Here is a 20,665-nt window from a genome sequence, read left to right on the forward strand (position 1 = left end):
CTTGCCTCCTCTAGCTTCTGTCTTTCCTCAGCCTTGGCTCAGTGTTTGGTTTACATCTCACTGTACAAAGGGAAGCAGTAATCGAGGCAGCTTTAGGAAGAAATGCAGGTGATATGAAAACATTGTTGATGCAGCTACCAAGCACAAGGGAGGGAACACAATGTGTAAATACACATTCATCTGGATGAAACACACAGTCAATTTCCTCAACTCCTTCCCCTGTACCCCTACACAAGCCTGCTTGTTTCCATAGACTTTAGAAAATTTAGAACACAAACACACTTAAATTTAGAACACGCACACACAGACACATCTAGGAGAGTTTTCCCCACAGAATTCTGCAATCAATACAACTCATGTTCTTTCCTTCTCCCTAGTCAATCAAAATATTAAGGTTCACAGAGGCCAGAAGATAAAGTCCAAGCATTTATTTTTATAATAATCACTAAATATTTTTATCACGAAAAAAAAAAGCTCCAGCATTCATTAAACTCTTTTTTACTGACAGGCTATTCAGCTCTGTGTTTTTCATAGACCAGAACAAAAATTTCTTCTTGCTTTGGTGCTCAAATGAACCAGACTCCCAAAATTAGTTGACATTGCCCATTAAACATGCCTAAAAATCTCTTTGAAATCAGTAGCACAAGGTTAAAATGAGTAATGCAGAGAGCTTCAAGATGAAATAATTCTAAAAATACAAGACATTTTTAAAAGTTAAAAGCAGCATTTTAGCATGAAAAATAAATAATACACTTGAATATTCTCACTTAAATTTATATTATATATAGTTGGGTTATTTTAAAGAAACACAACCCTTCAGTAATTAAATTTTTTTCATGCAACATTGTTTATTTCAACAAGTCGTGCAATATAAACAATATTTTACTTCAGTTGGCTGTTGCAATATAGCTTGGTAGAGAAGTTTGATTTATAACTTAAAAGAAAGGAAGAGTGAGCAAAGAAAATCTTGAAACAAAACATGCATTTTGTGCATAATAAACCATCCAAGCCAATTAAACTGTTCCTGCTTAACACAGGATGTACAGTGGTTTGGGTGGGTCTCTTTTTAGAGTGCATTGAAATCTCTGGAGCGTGAGAGGTGCTGCACACACGTAACACCAAGTTCAGTTGAAGCTGAGCATTAGGATTAAGAACTGAAGGCAAATCAGGATATTCCCATCTTTGCATTTCATTATCAAGTTATGCTAAATATTTCTTGCACTGCCCCACCGTATCAGCTTCTGCTGATTTGCAGTCAAACTAACTTCCTGCAACATGTCATCTTTTGATTCCAGCAAAACAAGAAGGACAGATGAACTCACTCATTTCAAGTTTATTCATCTGTTTAAACACAGGGGTGTTTAAATCACACACTTCAGTCAAGTTTGAAATAGGAGTATAGGAAAATCATAAAATCTAAACCACCTCTGAGAACTTCATACTGATTTCAAGCATACAGGAAAACTACTTACAAAATTGTGCAGGCTAAATTAGAATACATTCTTTACTTTGCAAACATGCTTTTAAAAACATGAAACATCACTGTATATGAAACTCAATCCAGGTACTTGCACATACAGACAGGTTAAAAAAACAAACAAACCAACCAAACCAGAAAACTTTTGGTCAACAAAAGTTTGTTTGCCTGACAATCATGATATAAAGCAAGTGATATCCCAAAATGAATACCAAATGCTGTATGTTTTGTTAATCACATGCTTTTAAAAAACAAGCCTTTAATAACTAAAATTTGAAAATTATTAATCATATTATGCCTTCTAAAGTGGCTGGGGTGGGAAGCACCACTTTAAAAAAACAAGCATTTCCTTTGGATACAGAGAAAGGAAACAATTCTTATTTAAAAACAACTATATAGCAGTTCTATAAAGTGCCTCTTTGAGGAAATACATCAACAGATGTTTTCCTTGTGCAAAATACAGATTTTTCAGCTCAAATCTTTGAAACACATATGCTACCCAGAGTTTGTGCTCATGCATTACTTTCAATAAAAGTAATTAAATAAAGCTTCTAATCTATACCAAAACTATCTTTCTTTATTCCGAGTGTGTACCACTCCTAATTTAGCTTTCAGGGCTTGAGCTAAAAACACATCATCAGAAAACTCTGGGTTTCACTTTCTCATGTCTTAATTTTTCCTTGAAGTCCTTTGCCCATTGTGCGTGGTTACTTTTGACTGTAGAAGTCCATTACTGAAGGCTATATGAAATACATTCTCTCCTAGGGAACAGCAAAGCCACATGGCATACCACTGGAATAAGACACTGTTTAAATCTTTAAAAGCAGCATTTAGGATCAAACTAAAGCCTGATCTGAAGATCTGTCTCCACTCTTTACAGATCTCTTCTGTAAAGAGAGATCTGTCTCCACTTTGAAATGCAAAATGACTATTATTAGAGAGTACATACTTGAAGTGTTCTGAAACTCAAAAGAAAAAGGTACCTAAAAGTTAAAGAGAAGGAAGCTGAAGCAAGCTACTGCAAGTTTCAGTTTTAGGCTCAGGTCTACCTGCAGCCAAGCACAGACATGGCAAGAACAGAAACTGCTCTGACAGGATAAAGAGCCTGGGAGCCTGAGCCAGTGCAGCAGAGCCAGGACACTTCAGCCCTCAGCCCCTCACAGGTAAGGCTCCATCTGTAGCAGCAAGGAAAGGTACAAAGTGTGACCATTCCTCTCAGTCTCACCCCAAAGCTGGTTACTAACTTGTATCACTGAATTATCAATACTGGATTTAAGTTCTTCTGTGCCAAGATCCATCACAGGCTCCAGCTGGAGTGCTGAAAAGGGCCAGAGGAGAGAATCCTGGTATTTCTTTGTAAACCACAAGGCTGCAGATTAAAGTTTTCAATGAATGAGCAAAAATAACCACCACAGAACACCAGCAGTCCTCTCCCTCAGATGTGCCCTCCCTCCTGGCCCACTACTAGTTTGGCAGTCCATCATCTCATCTGTGTGTAAGAGGAGTTTTCACATATCCGAGCAGGAGAGGAGAAACACAGGTACAAAGCTCATGAGATATGTATGAAATACATATAAACCAAGGTAACAGATTTAAGTGACTTAAATAAAATACAAGTACATTCAATGAAACCAACAGATATTTGTCCATTTTAGAAATGAGCCACCATCAGTTTATTTGACCTGAACTGTCTCTTGTAGGAAAGGTATTCTGAATGTACCAGTGCACAGCTGGTCTGACCAGCCAGGAAGTTCATGCTGCAAAGGAGTCCTTCTTGGATAAAACGTGTAATCGGGTTCGTAGTTCAAGAGACAGCTCAGAGATGCCATGTAGATATCTGCAAATCTAGAGAGACGTCTCAGGAAGTAAGTTGGATTCTCATCAGTTCTGAATATGCTCCCAAACTGTGCATTGAAGAAATTCCTGTTCATCTCCCTGTCCCCCAAAAAGACAAAACAAAGGCAACAAAGTGAACAGACCTGCACACATCTCTTCACCAGTTGGCATCCATAACCTGAAGCAGGCAGATCCTAAGACCTGTTCTGTGCATTATTGTCTTGCCAATGTTCTTCAAAACACCAAAATGTGCCACACAAGTTTTTTACCTCTTGCACATATACAACCAGGTCTAGAAATCACAGTTGTGGAGAACTTCACACATCTCCCACTAGAGATAAGTTGCTTGTGATATCAGAAACATATCTCAAGCCTTCTTTGCTAGTGATTGTGAAAGATTTTTGCCTTTATCTAAATACTAATGACACCAATGTTCCAAAGATAAAAGACTTCTTAAGAAAAGTCAAAGATTTGGCATAATGAACACAAAAAGTTTAAACACATGTTGGAATTAAGTTCTGGGCATTAATCACTACCAAATATAATTCCCATTTCATTTATTCCCACATTTCTGGGGAAAGCTGTTGGTGGTACAGCTGCTGGCCTTGAAAATTGTGCACCTGACACCCCCTGTGTTTAGGGATTTCTCCTTCATGATAATAGATTAGGACTTCTAGCCCTATTACCTATTTTTGTGATAAATCTACTGCTAAATCCAATCTAGTGCAGAACTCAGTCTCCATGTATTCCATGTATTTCCATGTGTTACACATAATCTGCAGAAACTACATAAAAAACCTAGAAAAGTGACCCAAGTCTTGACAAAGAAATAATTTTTTTATTTGTGCAAAAGCTGTGTAATCAAGAGTGACAGCTGAACACAGAGGGACAGAAGAATCAAAATGAGAGGGAAAGGGATTTGATACCACGTTAGCAAAGTTACATATGCTCTAAAGATAGCAAACAGGGAAAAGGGCTCAGAGGGGAGAAGGGCTGCCCAAGGGACAGGTAGAATATTGCTTTAAAAGTATTTTATAATGTCTGTAACTACCAGGGATGGGAAGAAATTGCAAAGAAACCCCTGGAAGACATTGCATAGATCCTTTGGCTACCAAAGCATACTTCAAATTCTTCATCCCCTGTGTCTTACCTCATTTCCTTTCTTTCCTTCTTCCATTCTTCTAAAATCATTTGGGAATCAGGATCACGGTGAACCTGAAATGTAAAGTATGGATAACCTGTAACTAAGGATAACTTTGTAAATAAGCCTTTCTATTAATAAATCCTTATCAGCTATCAGGACACAAGCAACAGTTCAGAGATCCATATACAGAACTTATCCACGTGCATTTTAAACAACCAAAAGCAGGAATTGATCCAGGCTAACCAATGGAGAAACAGGACAAGATGTTGAGAAAACTCCTATTAACCAACCACACAAACAATTGCATTTATCTACAGCCCAACACTTCAGCAAGACTGAAAGCACTTGCAAACATCAACATCCAGCATTTAGAAACTTGGCTGGATCCCTCTGGCTCTCCAGAGCTGATTACACACACACTGAGCACAAACCTGCATGTGTTCCAATAATCCTGTCAAGGTCTGCAGCCAGGTCATGGTTTGAATGTACTTCTCTGTGTTCATGATTTTAATCTCTGATCGCAATTCTGGAATAATCGCACCAGTGCGCCAGCCGTGCTTCAGGGTCAAGTCCTATTTACCAAGAATTACAAAATGCAGATATTAGCCTCAAAAAGAACTACTTAAAAGAAAAGAATATGACTATTGTTTATCCCAAAACAGTACTAACTTAATTGGTTTTTACATACAAACAAAAGTATGGAACAGTGGAATTTAACTGTGCCAATGGACAACAGAATTCCATTTCAGATTAAGCATCAAATCACACAAGCACTCACAAATAAACACTAATTCATTAGGTTTCAAACAAACAGCAGGAAATGCCTCTGCACATGAGAGCTCTGCTGCTGCCAGCAGCACCTGGAGGAACTGTGTGCTGGGTTTGTGCTCTTTACCCACACACTCAGCTGACAGTGTGGGGGCCAGGAGCCCCACCTGTATTGACAGGTACAACACAAGGCAGCTGCCACCTGTGCTCTCCTCTCCATTGGACCAGAGCAGAACAGAGTTGCATCCTCCTTTTGGACCTCCATCTTCTGGAGCACACAATGTTACTGTTCTTTTTAAAAGCAGACTGAGGGGAAAATGTTAACACCTGCTGCTGCTGCAAATTACCAAAGCTTGGCAGTGGAAACTTCACATCCAGGCATTCATAATAAATCAATTACAAAAGAGCCGAGTGGTTGTCACTTACCCTAAAGTAACACTTAACAGAGCATTTGTTCATAAGGTGGCAAAAAAAACCAAACAAATCCTAGAGGGTGGGGATACAAATCAGAGCAAGGACTTGGGAAGAACATTCACAATTAGTGGCTGGCAAAACTGCTTCCTGCACTCAAAACAGAAGATCATTCAGCTGTCATCCAAGTCAGGCATATCCTGTACGCTTGGATATCTGTGTTTACTTTCTATTACATCTGACACAATCAGTATCTGGATCAGGAATGCAACCTCACACATTCCTGACCACAGCTAGTAAACAACTTAAATGCTACAAGTCAGGTGGAAAATATGGTTGGCATTTTACAGCACCAAGGTTCTTCGCTGGGGAATAAAAAAAAGCAATATGGCTTAACCACTAATTTTCGTTTTATTTTAGAATCTTAAATTAAAGAGTGTTACATTGAATAACTGGGAAGGAAGGGAGAAAAACTAACATAAAAGCCTCATAATTTTTCTGATTTTGAGAAAGCAAACTACTTACTGCCAAGTCACTGTATATGTGGTCACCAAAGTAGAGAACCTTGGAGCCCCTCCAGCCAGTAAGCTTCAGAAATTCATACAAGTTACCCTGCAGAAACAATGACAGACATTGTAGCAGCATGTGCCTTGCACCTTCACAGGCATGAAAAAGGAACTTACTACACCATTAAAAATATTTCATATCACAAATCTTGTCCTCAGTTCATACACTATGAATCCCAAATTTTACAAGTGATTTCAGTGATAGTAGCACTTCAAGAGACAAGAACATATAATACCAACAATGAATTTGTACAACTTCAGACATTAAAATAACTCTTAAAGAATGCATCTGCATTTTAGAAGCCTTTATATCCAAAGAAGTGTGGGATTCTAGGAAATAGGTATGAAATTTCAACAGAAAGAATCCATTGAAAGCATACCTGTTTGTAAATCTGGCCTTTCTGCAGCTTGTGAATCTTGTCCCAGAGCAAGACTCCCCTTTCATTCACCTTCCGAAATGGTCTAGAACAGATATGCAATTGTTATGTTGCTGTAGAAATCCTGACACTTCCTAGAAAATTAAAGTCCTAACATTGAAAATATTCATCTCTCAAAAGGAAAAAAAAAAAAACCTCTCTATCTTCTGAATTTTCTAAGAGAAAAAGCAAAGCTCTAAAACTTCCACTCTGACCAGTGAAAAGATATGTAACTCTCCAGTATACCTGTGACATTTATAAACACAGTTTGAGAACAACTGCTGAGAAGTAAGGCAGGGACCCCAGGCAGAGGGAAAGAAATAGTGTGAGCTGTCTGCCACTAAGGAGGAGGGAACACAAAAAAAACAGATCCCTCAGTCTGCACATCTGGACAACTGAAGATGAGAGAGCACAGGACTGGGGCCAAGACATATAGCATAAAGATCTTTTTTAAATTAAATGCAAAAAGTAAAGGAAAAATAATGCCACCTCCCTCTATCTCACTTTCAAATCATAAGCACACATAAAGGAACAGGTCTTTTTCAAGGTTAAAAGTAGGGCATACACATTAGAAATGTGTTTACTTAATCACAGCTAGTCCAAATATTCAAGTCTGTTAGCCAGACAGATGCCTTTTAAATATCATGTGTGAGGAAGAAAAAAAGAAAATACTCAGAAGCAATGGAAGACATTTCCAGATAAGGGTCTGATTTGAAAGGCATCAAGATTTCTCATGTTTATTAGGAAAGAAGCACACTTCACCAACATGCAAATAAGATGCTAAAAGCAGCTTCTGCGGCCCTAAGTCACTCCAGTAGACCTGTGACAGCTCCTAGAACTTCCTTAGGAAGAAACAGTAAATATTTAAACTTCAGCATTGGGTGTTGCTGCATTTCATAATGACCTTACCCAGGATTTCATCAAATATGATTTCATTTTACTTTGCAGCCAAAATATTTCCTAACACACTCTGCAGCCTTATATGGAAGAGCTGCTTGAATCATTCTTTACTGACTAAACACTCACCTTCGCTTATCGTTGAAAAAGTTTGGTTTTTCTGCCTGGACAATGACCACATCAAAAAGATCCCTCCAGTCCTTGCCAACAATGAACTTCATGCCTTTGTCCCTGAAAATGACAGAGGGATATTAACAATGAAGGGCAGCAAAGTGCAGCTGCCTGTGCAATAAAATGAACTGTACCAGAGACCCTCATTTTCCCCATCCTTTAAGAATGCATAGTTAAACAGCAAACAACTGCTCACTTACACAAAGCTGCTGGGACTGTTCGTGATGAGAAACATCTTCTTGCCATGATCAGCCAGCTTTGCTAACACTGCACGGGTTTGTTCAGCATAGCAGATGTATTTCTCTGTGAGGATTGTGGAAAACACAGCATTAATTGAGAAAACTCTTGTGAAAAACTTGGGAAGCATTCAACCAAGAGTTCAGAACACAAGGTTATACTTAAACACACCTTTGACAAGTGAGAATAACTCTTACAAATTTTAAAAATTTAGAATTTGTTATCTTTAAATACAGAAGCCAGAAAAATCATATACTATCAGTAAGAAAAGCTTTGATAGATTATACCAGTAATACTTACCAATATCTGCTTCAATTGCTCTGTACATTATCCCTTTGATATGAACATCCCTAATGGAATCCTGTAAGGAAAGCAATGACCAATAAAGAACTTTGCCTTTTCAAGTGTTCACCAAACAGCAGTGGCAATTTCTTTTTAAAACAACTCCTCTCTTAACATTTCCAATTTTACAGAAAGGCCATATAATGTGCAATTTAATTATATTTATGTATGTATGTAGGTATATATGTATATATGATGTCACCACTAGACAAAGACTAAGCTTGTCCTCTGTGAAATTAACTTCATAATTTTGGAAAGTACAAAACTATATAGCAGAGGGGCTGTTTTCCATAACTGTGAAGAGTTGCTCAGGAGGGTGAGGTGGGGTGAAAGCCCTCTGCAGAAGCAGAGTCATCACAGATTTCTAGTGACCTTTGGAGCAGAACACATTCCTTTCTCCTTACAAAAAAAATACTTGTATATCTGACAGATTTTAGATTAGTCACTCCCAAATGCCCTGATTATTTACATAAGAAATTTATTAAGAGATGAAAGAAGCTAAATGTTTGAAAAAAAGTACTTATAAGGCGCTCTGGAGGGATTAAACAGCTCTCCTGATCCAGCTCTGCTCCAGAAACTTTGCCTAGAACAGTGATAGTGCCATTTTGGTACTAACACAGGATATGTCCTCAAAATCCTCAAAAAATACCACTATAGGGTTTCCAAAATGCTTGCAATGCTGTGTAGTACAAAAATTTTTCTACACACCAGAGAAATCACAAGAACTGGCCTTTTCTATGTTACATAACCATGACATAAAATTATCTCCTCTGCAGGACACATGACAAGCAATCAAGAGGGTCAAATTACTCTAGACTAGTACTAGAGCTTTTCTGGAGGAGAAAGAGAGGTAAACAGGGAAAACAAATAATTCAAAAGTATATAGAGATAACAAATGATTGTACACTAGCCAAAATGAAAGCTCTAAACTGGATTTCCCTGTAACCTCTTACATTCCATATAGCCTGATAAATCCCTGATAGTGAGAAGATGTGTTCAAATAATAATCAAAAGAACTTTTATTGCCTTACAAGATCTTCGCTTTCCCCCTACTCACCCCTCAAACCTATAAAAAGAGCAATAGCCCTAGAATGCCAGCTTTCAAACAAATTTCAGTTTATTTGTTTCCAAGCTCTACCCTAATTTTACTTATGGTTTTACTGTTGTATACCCATAATTACTCCATACAAAACCTAAGGTGAGGTACTTCACTGAGGCTGGCATAACAAATGAAAGCTTCCTGAAGTGCTCACAGAGAAATATACAAGTTTACACACAAATATATAAGTTTATCAAAATCTTCAAACTTGACATCTACCTTGACATCTTTGTACAGATGAACAGGTTCATAGTCTATGTTGTTTTTCAGAAAATATTCATTCACACAAGAAAGGAGTGTCATTTCTGGCAAGGAAAATATATCCATGAATTGCTTCATTGTATTTCCTTGTGAGCTCTAGAATGGTAGGAAGAAAAAGAAAATAAAAACAAAGTCAGGCATTTCTCAGATTAGAACACTTTCATTTGTTCAGTGTAAACACTTCAGCTTAGTTGCAGATATTCAGCTTTTGCCATTCCTATTCACATTGCTAGATTGTTTTTCAGCTAAGACTTTCAATAAAGTTATCTTCAACAAAAGTATTGTGATTAATTCTCCAAATAAATCCAACTCATCACTCTTAAGAGCAGCATGTTAATTGAAAAAAAGAAGACAGTGCTCAGCTAAAGTCAAGAGAAGTCCTTCACTAGAAGTCTGCACATCTGCAAACAAGAGCCACTGATGAATAAGGGATGGAGGTTTTCTTATTAGTTTGGTGGGGTTTTTTAGGAAGTGGAATACTAATTAGGATTGCAAAACAATTTATCTCCTTGAAATGAGATAATAAAAAGTTGCAAGAATCTACAAATCCTAGCACAGCAATAGAGATTTCTACTCTGTTAAAGCTGTAACAATAGTGATGTTTCACAAAAGTAGAGAATCTCATTATATAGCAGCAAATGCAGCCCAAACAACTCCCAATAAGAAGGTAAGTAAAGCAAGAAGCCCAGAACCAGAGTAACACAGAGCAGAGGTTGCAAGGGACTGCTGGAGATCCTCTTGTCCAAGTCTCCTGCCCAAGCAAGGCCAGTGCCCAGGACCTTGTCCAGGTGGCTTCTGAGTATCCAACAACAGAGTCCACAATCCCCTGGGCAACCAGCCCGTGCCAGTGCTAGGCCAGCCTCACAGCAAAGGAAGCATTTCCAGATGTTCAGAGGAAACCTCCTGTGTTTCAAGTTTGTGTCCCTTGCCTCTTGTCCTGTCACTGTCCTTTCCAAGATCAAAGTACAGATCTAAACAGACCAAGGCATCCCATTGGGAATGCCAGAGTGATATTCACAACTCCTGCAGAGGCTAGATTCAGGAATTCTGAATTCAGCCCCTTAAAATAAGAACAAGTGCAAGAACAAATAAAATGTTCCACATCACAAAGAAGGGCTTTTCAAGTCAACATGAAATTAACATCTGTACATAAAAGGGGTGAAATAACTTGGCTTTTTAGCAAAAAGTCAGCTTCATCCTTCATTTGGAAAAGAGGAAGCAACCCACCAGAGGGAAAATTCAACCTTCTCCACCAAGTTCAGGATTTAACTTAGAAGTGTCATCTTTCATCATTCATCTTTTGTCAAATCCTCTTACTGTCACTCTGCCAGCTTGCATGCAGGAGCTGCCTCCAAACATTTACTTGCTGCTACACCAGAAAAAAGTAAAGTACATGAACCAGATATGGTTCATTTCCCAACCTTTATCAGATCCTGTGTGCAACACTGAGCAAGTCACTTGATTTTCTGTGTTCTACCACTCTGTCTGTATGACTTGGTAAGGAAACAGAAGAAACTACACCAAGCAGGAGAACGAAAAGTCATTTGTCACTTCATGTATTTCACATACAGCACTAAACTAAAGTCAACCATATATTGAGAAAATATAACTGCTAGTTATAACAAGAACAAAATTTAAACCTCTACACTCATGGAGGAAAAAAAACCAAAAAAAAATAAAACCACAAAAAAACCCACACACAACCAACTAATTTTAGAGACCAGTTTGTGCTTTTACCTTTCCATAAAAGTCACTCATTTGTTCTAAAGGGACATGGGAGCCATCATACATTGCAATGACTTCTTCATCTGGGACAACACTGAGGCCTCTGGAAAACAACACTAGCTTTAGTTCAAAAGTCAGATTAAAATTTTCAGTAATCACCAAACTCTGACAGATTAACATTTAGATCTGGATCCTGTTAAAACACTAATAATGTCACAGGAACATTTATTTTTTTTTTTGGTAAGTTAAAACCGCATCTTTCCTTTATCAAACAAGTAACATTTTAACAGACTCATTCACACAGAACACATTACAATTTAAAATCCTTTCTACTTTCTTATGGGAAAAAAGCTTATTAGTCTCCATTAGAGCTATGCCTCAAGGGTTTTTTTAAGAAGTGGTTAGAACTTCTCATTTCTTAACACAAAGTAATTCCTCACACTGCCTTTTCTTTCCTACAGTATTGGTGATATGATAGCATTTAAACCACGTTATTCTGCAGCATGACCTTGAAGACTTAAAGGAAAGAAAAATATACACAACCTTTAACTCAATAAGAATTCCTTCTAAACTGTATGACCAGTTCAGTTTCCCAAAATTTAAAATTACTTGAAGGATGGTTGATAATTTAAACATTCAAATATAACAACAAATGTGGAGCAGAGAACATCTCCCCAGAGTTAGCAACTATTAAGAGAGCAAAGACTTTCGTTTGCTTCTGAATCTTTACAGCATCAAGCATCTTGCACTAAAGCATCTAAAAGACTGCAGGTATGCAAACATCCTCATCAGAGGCCACAGAAGTGTTGAGATTTTACTCAAGATTTTAAAAAAATTAATGCAAACCAGATCAGCTGGTCTCCTTTTTCCAAACTTACTTATGGTGTTTCACAGCCTTGTAAAACAGACCATTATTTCAGTGCCCCCTTTCTTGGTCTGACCAAGAAGTGTCTCCAGGCACTAAAATAAAAATAAATTGATTGACAAGCCTAGTGCTTTCAGTGATTAGAGTCCATACCAGTTTGCAGTGGAAAGGACTCACCCAGGCTCTCTGTGGTGGCAGAGTCCCACATCAACCAGCTCTTTTACTGCACTTCGTTCCCCACACCAACTGGGACACAACTCTGAGCTGCTGCTGGCAGAACTCCAGCATTTAAGTTGGTCTTGTGCAGCAACAGGGCAGATAATACTTGGGTTTTGTAACATACAGAGTTCAGTATCACCCCCTCCACCACAGAAAACACAAAGAAATGCAACCAAAATATAAGCCAGATACTAAGTAACATCATCAGAACTGAGGAGGTACCTTCTGGTCTGGAGACAGCTACACCAAGTGCTACTTAAATACAGCTAGAGGAAACTTGTGCATCAGAAGCTACTTAAGCACAGATCAACACAGGACAATGGGAAAACCACAGTGGAGAGATGACTGCCTAGGCAAAGCTGTATATTGCCACAAGGCTCACAGTCTTTACACAGTTCACAGCTGTATAACCACACATCATCTTGACATCAGCACTTATGGTCTTCAGCCTCTCTTTTCCTCCCCTCATCCCTATACAGGTGTTTGGGGAAACAGTGTGAAGGCCTGATCCAAACCATCATTTCCAGGTCATCCCCTTTTGGACCCAAATTTGTGTGTTTGTCCTCATGGTGGGTGGGGTAAAATAACTAAAGAGTGCAACAGAATAAATTTGGGTCAAAGTCTTTTTGTCCAATGACTTTAAGAAAGGTGGCCTGGCTTCTTGTCTAACTTAAAATCTGATACAAAGTGCGGTGCAAGCTTGATTTGGTTGATGTGTCCAGACTTAAAAGCTCCATGCAAACATGGCAGGACTTCACAAGTGTCTCCACAACCACACCAAAGTCATGCTATCAGGCACTCTGTGACAATTATTTACATAGAAAGCAACAGCAGACAAGACATCAGGGTATTTTTAGATGTCTTTCAGCACAATTTAACAGCCGGAAACAAAGTGAGTCAGCACTATGTGACCAACCAGCTTGCCAATTCTCCCAGGGCTGGACTGGGGAATCAGCTGTGCTGGATCAGGCAGCAGATGTGTACATGTCTGTGTGTACACACAGAGGTGCAAAGAAAACCCCTTCCAGCAAGGCTGCAGTGCCCATTCATGTCTGTGCTCATCCGGGCACAGCTCCCGGCAAGAATCCGAGCTGTACACTAATAAATGCAATTAAAAGACACACAAAGTAAAAGCATATATTGTTACTATAAAGAAAAAAATAACTTTACCCACCTGTAAACTGTTCCCAGCTGAATATAATGAAAAGCATCGATCTTCATTAATAATGCCTTGCAAGTAAAAAACAGAATATAAGTTTTTATCACTTCAACTATTTGACATGAAATTACAAAAGTCAAAGCAATTTTATCTACAACCTTTCTCCTCAAGAACACCTGAGCCCTCTCCCTGCAACTTCCTTCACAGCTTCCAAAATACCTTTATCAATGACTTTTGCCTAGTTTTACCCTGTTGCACCCTAACTTACCTTTCCCCACCCACCATGAGGACAAAATGCTCAAAACATGTTCTACTTAAAAGCCATTTTTAAAAATATTACTATTATGTCAATAATAATAACAGTAATAATAGTAACACTTATAATATTTGCTATTAAAGAGAAAAAGATGAAACAAAATCCTTACACATCAAGGCAGAGTGAAAAGTTGAAAGGCTTAAAAGCTCTCTATTTTCTTTGGCTAGGTTCTCAGCACTACATAATTCATCACAAAGTTATTTATACATACCCGGTGCACATCATAATGAAGCCCTCTGATGGCAAAATTGGGATCATAATCATATTTTCTTATTTCTGCAGGATACTAAGAAAAGAGAGCAATTATTTGATTTTAAAACCACAACCAAAACAATAAAAATTGTTTCTGAAGAATTTTAAAAGCCTAAGTGTTCTATGCTTCTCATTTGCTGCAATCACTTAGAAGAATTTTTCATAGGTAGGTGAGATTTGCAGAAATATACGTCTGCAAGACAAGTCAAACATTTTTTCCAAAATCCAAGGTCATTGTTTTAAATCTAAGGCCATCCTGGTACATGAAGTTGGACATGCAGGTAGTCTGTAATGATTACCTTTGAACATTAGCCTCTAGTTCAAAAAAAATTAATTTAATATACTCTTAATACATTCTTGAAAAAAAATCATTCAGACATGCACATGAACTAAATGTCTGTCATGTACTCTTGCCTCAGGTTCTTTTTATATAGGGTAGGTAGCTCACACCATTATATAGTGTGAGCTGTAATCTAATGTTTTTCAGTACAAGCCTGATTTCAGTCAACTGTAATCTTGTCCTTCTTTAAACACAGGTTGCCATGGAAAGAGATGTTAGGCTCATGTCTTGGGCTAAGGGTTTTGTTCACTTGTTTTTAAAGGGTGAAATGCTTCAATAGTTTCAACAAGGCCAGAGAAAATTATCATTTTAGATTAAGCCACTGAAAGGCAATCCTTCACAGGTTACAGCAGTCTTAGGACTTGACATTGTTTTTTATCTTCTCTACAACAGTCTCCATACACACATAGCTAATTTACAAGCCTTCACAGGGAAAAGTGCATTATGCAGCTTCAACAGAGCCTTTAGCTACTTTATAACAAATAAAATAACAAATAAACTGTCATTTCCCCCCAAAGTTCTTATCTTGCTGAAGAGGACTTGCCCTGGAACTGCTGTAGATTGCATTTGTACTGAGTACAGGCATCTAAGCTAAAGAAAACAGCCTTATCACCCCTATACTAGCACTTCCAGAAACTGTGGGGCAGGCTACTGATCTGAGTGAAGAGCAGCATCAAAAACCTACAGACAGGTAGGAAGAGGCATAGCTTTGGTCAGGGAACATGAAGCAGAGGCACAAGGGGAATCATCAGGGAATGATACAGAATGTGATCAACTAAAAACTACCGTGCACGTGCCCCAAAGCAACCACATCAAATATGCACATGAAATTTATTTCTGACTTTATCAAATTTCTGCACACTTGACTTGCTACTTTAATTTATTCTACTAGAAAGTTGTCTCTTCGATACATGCAAGTACATACGAGAAAAAAGCCTGGGCTTACCCTGGCATACAAATCAAAGCTTCCTTGCAAACCAAACAAAGAAATGATAAAAATGGTACTGTTTGCTTACCCCACTTTTGGTAGGGGCAAATAGAACTGGAGTGAAAGAGCAGTTCTGATAAAAAGGCAAAAGGCCAGTGCACCAGGAAAGAAATAAACCCAGGAGCAAGAGCATACATAGAACACCTGCTACCTCCTCGTCATTAGCATTAAATTGATGTTTATTCTCCTGGACAATTCTTAGTATTTTGCAGTTTATGATGTATTACCTCCTACTGCCATGAGCAAAACTGGCTATCTTTTGAGCTGAGAGAGTCATAATGGACACTGTCTAGAGGGTCTTTTTCTAATGGTAAAGGCAAAATAAATACATAAGCAGCTAAATTCCAAGCTGTCTCAAAAAGTAATTACAGCTTTATTTAGTAGAACTCAGGAGATTTTAACCAAGACAAAAAAAAAAGCTATTAGTACCCAAATCCACTCAAATAGTAAAGGCAGAACACCTTAAGAATTTTTGTCTACAAGAATTAATCTTGACACCTACAGTAACAGGTTTTTTTTTCCAAAATGTAGCTTTAATAAAGTATATTTACATATCCCACAGAAATTGCTACAAAGAATGCCAAAATTGCAGGGGGATAAAGCTGTATATGCTTGTAGCACCCATGAAGTTTTGTTTGCTCTTCCAAGGATATTTATAGCTGTTTATATATAGCTCCTAACCTTTAGATTCAAATAGGAGAGTAACACCACGCATTCAGATTTAGGTTGTATAAAAATACACAAGCAGTTTTATTAAGATACTCCATGGACTTTTTGTATTTTCCTTTCCTGCAAGTCCTACAGTTTAAGTAATCTTGATTCATTTAGTCCATGGATTTTTTTTCAATCTTTCTCCAAGTATTTTCCCAAGCCACCCATGTCCCCCTCCACTACCTGACACACAGGAGCTTTTCCCATCCCCAAACTAGACAACAAGCAGCTCCAAACTGCCTGGATGTCAAGTGGTCCCTGATGCTTGGAGAGAACACTGCTTGGAGAGGCAGAAGGGCAGTGCTCTGAGCTGAACACTTCCTTGTATCCAGGCTCTGATCACTGCACAGGCTGCCCCTTCAACAAGGCAGCCAAAACGCCAGCTACACACACAGCACTCAGTGCAAGTGCTATGAAGTCCAGCTAAAAATTAATCACTGCACCCACAGCAAGGGATGAAACACAGTAATGGTAACTTTTAAGCTTCTTATTTATTAATGTGACTCCAGTAAATGATAATCAGGAACAAACAACAAACCATATGCCCACATTAAAAGATAAGACAAATATAACTGTATTCCTTAACAGATTGTTCTCTGCTCAAAACTGCAGCTGAGAATAAAACAGGGCTTCTGTTGTGCATATGTAGCTGTTGTACAAAATGTGCTATTAAGGAAGCCAATTTAGGACTGAGGCACGAAAAGATGATTTATGACTCTCAGTCAAAAATTATTTATTACACCCTTTATTCATAAATGCATTGTTATTCCATTAATTGTACTTACCCGATGCTCATTAATAAGAAGATCTCGAGCAGCATTGAATATGAGTGTGTGCAGATGTTTAGAATAAAAGACCAAGGTGTAGTCATAATCAAACCCATAAATTTCAATGTCTGACAGGCTCATTTCATTGTTTGAAAAAATAGCATCTGGATTCAGCATGTTACTCATAATTGAAGGAACCAACTCTGTGAACAGGGGAGAGGAAAAAAAAGTTATACCAGCCTTGTAATTTTATTTAAATAAAGACAGAAAAATCCATTAGCAATTGCTAAATATAGATAAATTATGATGGAAACTATCAAAGTAATTCACACTAACCAGCTAACCCTTAACAATACAATGCTATTGAATATGCTGTCCCTAACTTGTCCTGGTGATCCCTAGTTTTTATTTGAAGTACACTTTTCTCTGCAGTCCAAGTTTGAAGACAAGATGCATTTTGGCATCTTGCTTATCAGAGAACACCAGACATAATTTTTTGCTAACTCCATTAACACATTTATTAATGTTTTTGAAAATTAATTTGGAGTTGAAGAATATTATTGTATTATTACTACTACTAGCCTAGGAGCCTTGTCTTCTCCTCCCATTACTCAGTCCAGCTCCTGCCCCTGAAGCAGAACTGACATTGTTTTAATTTGATATTGCTTTAATTTTTGCTTCACCATTTCAAGGTTATCACATTAATCAATTTCAACTAAACTAATAAACTGCATGTGACTGTATATATAACAACTATTACATACACATTGTTATGCTTAATAACCTTCTAGAGAATCAAAAAAACAAAAATATTCTGCTTATTTTCTACACACACACAGAGTGTGTGCACCACTTCCATTTTTAAGGGTATGTTTCTGTTGATAGTTGATGGAAAACTACACTGACTGGGAAACTAACACTGTGACATAACAAGTTACTTTAAGACCAACACACTAATGTCAGTATTAAACATTGAGAGTGTTTATATTTCTTGTTTACAAAACTTGAAAGAGCAACATTAGGAGGTTAAATGCTGCTCTCCTGGCAGCATAAAACATGAGCATATTTTCCTCCCTTCATTTCTCATATACTGTCTTTATACTCCAGACTTCTCTCTAGTGGAAAAAAAAACAGGGAACATTAATCTTAAACCTGTGCTTGGAAAGGTGAGTTTAAAGGGTATGTGTGTTGTTTGGTTACTTTCTACATAGGCCTAAAAGGAATTGATCAAGCTTCTCTCAAAACCTTCAGCTCTGAGGACAGATCCCTACGTGCTCCACCATATCTCAAAAAGGCAGATGCAGCCACCCAAGTCTTTTAATTTTTAAGATGGGAGAAAAAGCAAATTCACTGAGTTTAATTCCAAACTTCAAATCAAGTCCAGCAATCAAATCAAATGCAATTTGACATGCTACAATTAAGGCAAATATTCCAACTCTATAGGAAGGGCCACAGAGCATTCAACTAAATTGAAGTCATAAGCACAGTTTTTAATCAACTTCCAAAATCACGTTACAACATCAGTTTCTGTATTATAAAGTATTTTTTCAAATGTCAATTTTGCAGCTTGGTGAGTCAACACTTGTTTTAAAAATAAAGATATTTGTGTAGCTATATATAGATAAAAAGATACTTCAGTTGAAAACTAGCTTGACTAGTGGCTGTCTGAAAACAGACAGCATAAACAGTTGGCACCTATTAGGCATTCTGGCCAGCAGACAACATCACAAGTGCTATAAACCTTGGGTCAAAAAACGGGAGAGCCTTGTAGCCTTGTCAATCTCAACATCCTAACTAACAGACATAACATATACTTGAAACCATTGGGTGACTTAGGTTGTAATATAATAGCCTGAAATATTCTAGAAGCAGTTGCCTCATCTTTCACCAACTCACACCCACTGACCAACTTACTTTCTCACAACATTACTCTACCCCAGCTCTTAAGTATTATTTGGGTGTGGTTCAGAACAACAGAAAGTTAATTCCAAAAACAGGAAAAGAAAAAACAGATTCAAAATAAAAGGCACTTCCCTTCTTCCTACCCCTTATCTCACCCTCTAAAGCAGACCTCCCTCGAGATCACTAACATGGCTTTTAATTTCACTTCTGAAATGCTGACGCTATTTTACATTCACAAATGCTTTGTTTGCACCCAGCACTGTGAAGTCCCAGCTCACATTCAAGACTCCTAAGTGCAGGAAAACACAGAAATTTCTTTCTTTGAAGGCAAAACATGCAATCTAAAGCATTATCCACTGCCACTACAGGACATGCTCTTCCACTCGGTATTGTAGAACACACACTGCCTTTTTTTCTTTCAAGTACTATCTTGGTAATTTTCTTCCCATCGGAGCAAGGGCAGGAGCTAGCACACGTTTCTGCCTATACTTTGAGCTGAAGAACAAGGCTTCCAGGGTCATGGAATGCTTGATTTTCTTTCTACATTTGCTTTACTACATGCAACACACCTCCAAAACCTGCCACTCCGCCCGGCCCAAGCTGCGCCGTGCCAAAGGCGCTGCGGACAGCGGCGGCCCCGGACGGGCGCTGGTGTGAGGGCAGGATGAGGGACAGCCGCCCCGGAGCCCGTGTCCCGGCTGGTGTGAGGGCAGGATGAGGGACAGCCGCCCCGCAGCCCGTGTCCCGGCTGGTGTGAGGGCAGGATGAAGGGACAGCCGCCCCGCAGCCCGTGTCCCGGCTGGTGTGAGGGCAGGATGAAGGGACAGCCGCCCCGCAGCCCGTATCCCGGCTGGTGTGAGGGCAGGATGAAGGGACAGCCGCCCCGCAGCCCGTGTCCCGGCTGGTGTGAGGGCAGGATGAGGGACAGCCGCCCCGCAGCCCGTGTCCCGGCTGGTGTGAGGGCAGGATGAAGGGACAGCCGCCCCGCAGCCCGTGTCCCCGCCGTGCGGAGCCCAGCCGCACCGGGTGAGGGTCTCCCCGTGCGCCGGTCCGGCCCCGGGCACACACGGCAGCGCAGAGCACACGGAGCCGCGCCTCGGCCCCCGGACCCGTCCCGCTCCCCACAGGCTTCGCCCTTGCTCCGCTCCCGGCCGCCACCACGGCTCCGCTCCCTCCGGCCCGCCGAGGGGGCGCCGCTCACCCTTGGTGACCCTCTTGGCCTCCTTGTAGCGCGACCACAGGTAGCTCTTCATGTCGGGCGACGGCTGCTGCTGCTGCTGCGGGGCCACGGTGCAGAGCGGAGCGGCGCCCGCGGCGGGCAGGACGCGGCCCCGCCGCCCGCCCGCGCCCGCCCTGCCCGCCGCCAGCAGCGCCCGCGCCGCCACCGCTGCCATGCTCCGCGCTCCGCCGAGCCGCTCCGCCGCCGCCGGCTGAAGTCACTTCCTCGGGCCCCGCCCCGGGCCGGGAGGCGGGCCCGGCCCCGCAGGTAGCGGCGGGAGGCAGGGCTTGGCCGCCCCGACGGCTCCTCGGCCCGGCCCCGGCACCGAGGAGCGGAGCCTGAGGAGCGGAGCGCGGCCCCGGGGGCCGGGGAAGCAGCGTCCCCCCAGCCACCGTCACCGTGTGATCAGCGCTGCTGAGCAAGGTCAAGGGGAGCTGCCGGGGGAATACACTCCGACCTCATGGCTCTGCTGCTCCTCAGGTCTCTGCTGTGCTCGGAGCTGCCTGGGATTTTTTCACCACAAGCCCCGCATCAACAGCAAATATTTACTTCTCCAACCCGCTTGCACTGCTGAAGT

The 20,665-nt window shown here is 40.0% G+C and overlaps 1 protein-coding gene and 1 long non-coding RNA gene across 2 annotated transcripts; one reads left to right on the forward strand and one right to left on the reverse strand.

The window, feature by feature from the left end:
• Nucleotides 1-413: 413 nt before the first annotated feature.
• NT5DC3 (5'-nucleotidase domain containing 3) lies at nt 414-20,310 on the reverse strand. The gene is made up of 14 exons (XM_079304300.1): nt 20,071-20,310; nt 16,986-17,170; nt 14,121-14,195; nt 13,609-13,664; nt 11,363-11,453; nt 9,584-9,721; nt 8,224-8,284; nt 7,887-7,989; nt 7,645-7,746; nt 6,583-6,664; nt 6,162-6,248; nt 4,889-5,029; nt 4,464-4,528; nt 414-3,412 (listed from the first exon to the last, which is right to left on the reverse strand). The coding sequence occupies exons 1-14, from the start codon at nt 20,261-20,263 to the stop codon at nt 3,151-3,153; spliced, it is 1,641 nt and encodes a 546-aa protein (XP_079160426.1). The 5' UTR covers nt 20,264-20,310; the 3' UTR covers nt 414-3,150.
• On the forward strand, nt 5,039-5,673 carry LOC306801332. Its single transcript, XR_013774062.1, has 2 exons — nt 5,039-5,372; nt 5,417-5,673. It is a non-coding gene; the product is annotated as an uncharacterized lncRNA (long non-coding RNA).
• Nucleotides 20,311-20,665: the final 355 nt, after the last annotated feature.

This window comes from Erithacus rubecula, assembly GCF_903797595.1.
Source record: "Erithacus rubecula genome assembly, chromosome: 4".
Classification (NCBI taxonomy): Eukaryota; Metazoa; Chordata; class Aves; order Passeriformes; family Muscicapidae; genus Erithacus; species Erithacus rubecula.

Bases quoted from the DNA above. Each gene is read 5' to 3' on its own strand.
- NT5DC3 (XM_079304300.1), bottom strand. From the start codon at position 20,263: ATGGCAGCGGTGGCGGCGCGGGCGCTGCTGGCGGCGGGCAGGGCGGGC. The intron at 11,454-13,608 runs GTGGGTAAAGTT...GTTGTTTTCCAG, and splicing joins CAGCTGGGAACAGTTTACAG to AGGCCTCAGTGTTGTCCCAG. The intron at 7,747-7,886 runs GTAAGTGAGCAG...TGTCATTTTCAG, and splicing joins AACAGTCCCAGCAGCTTTGT to GGACAAAGGCATGAAGTTCA.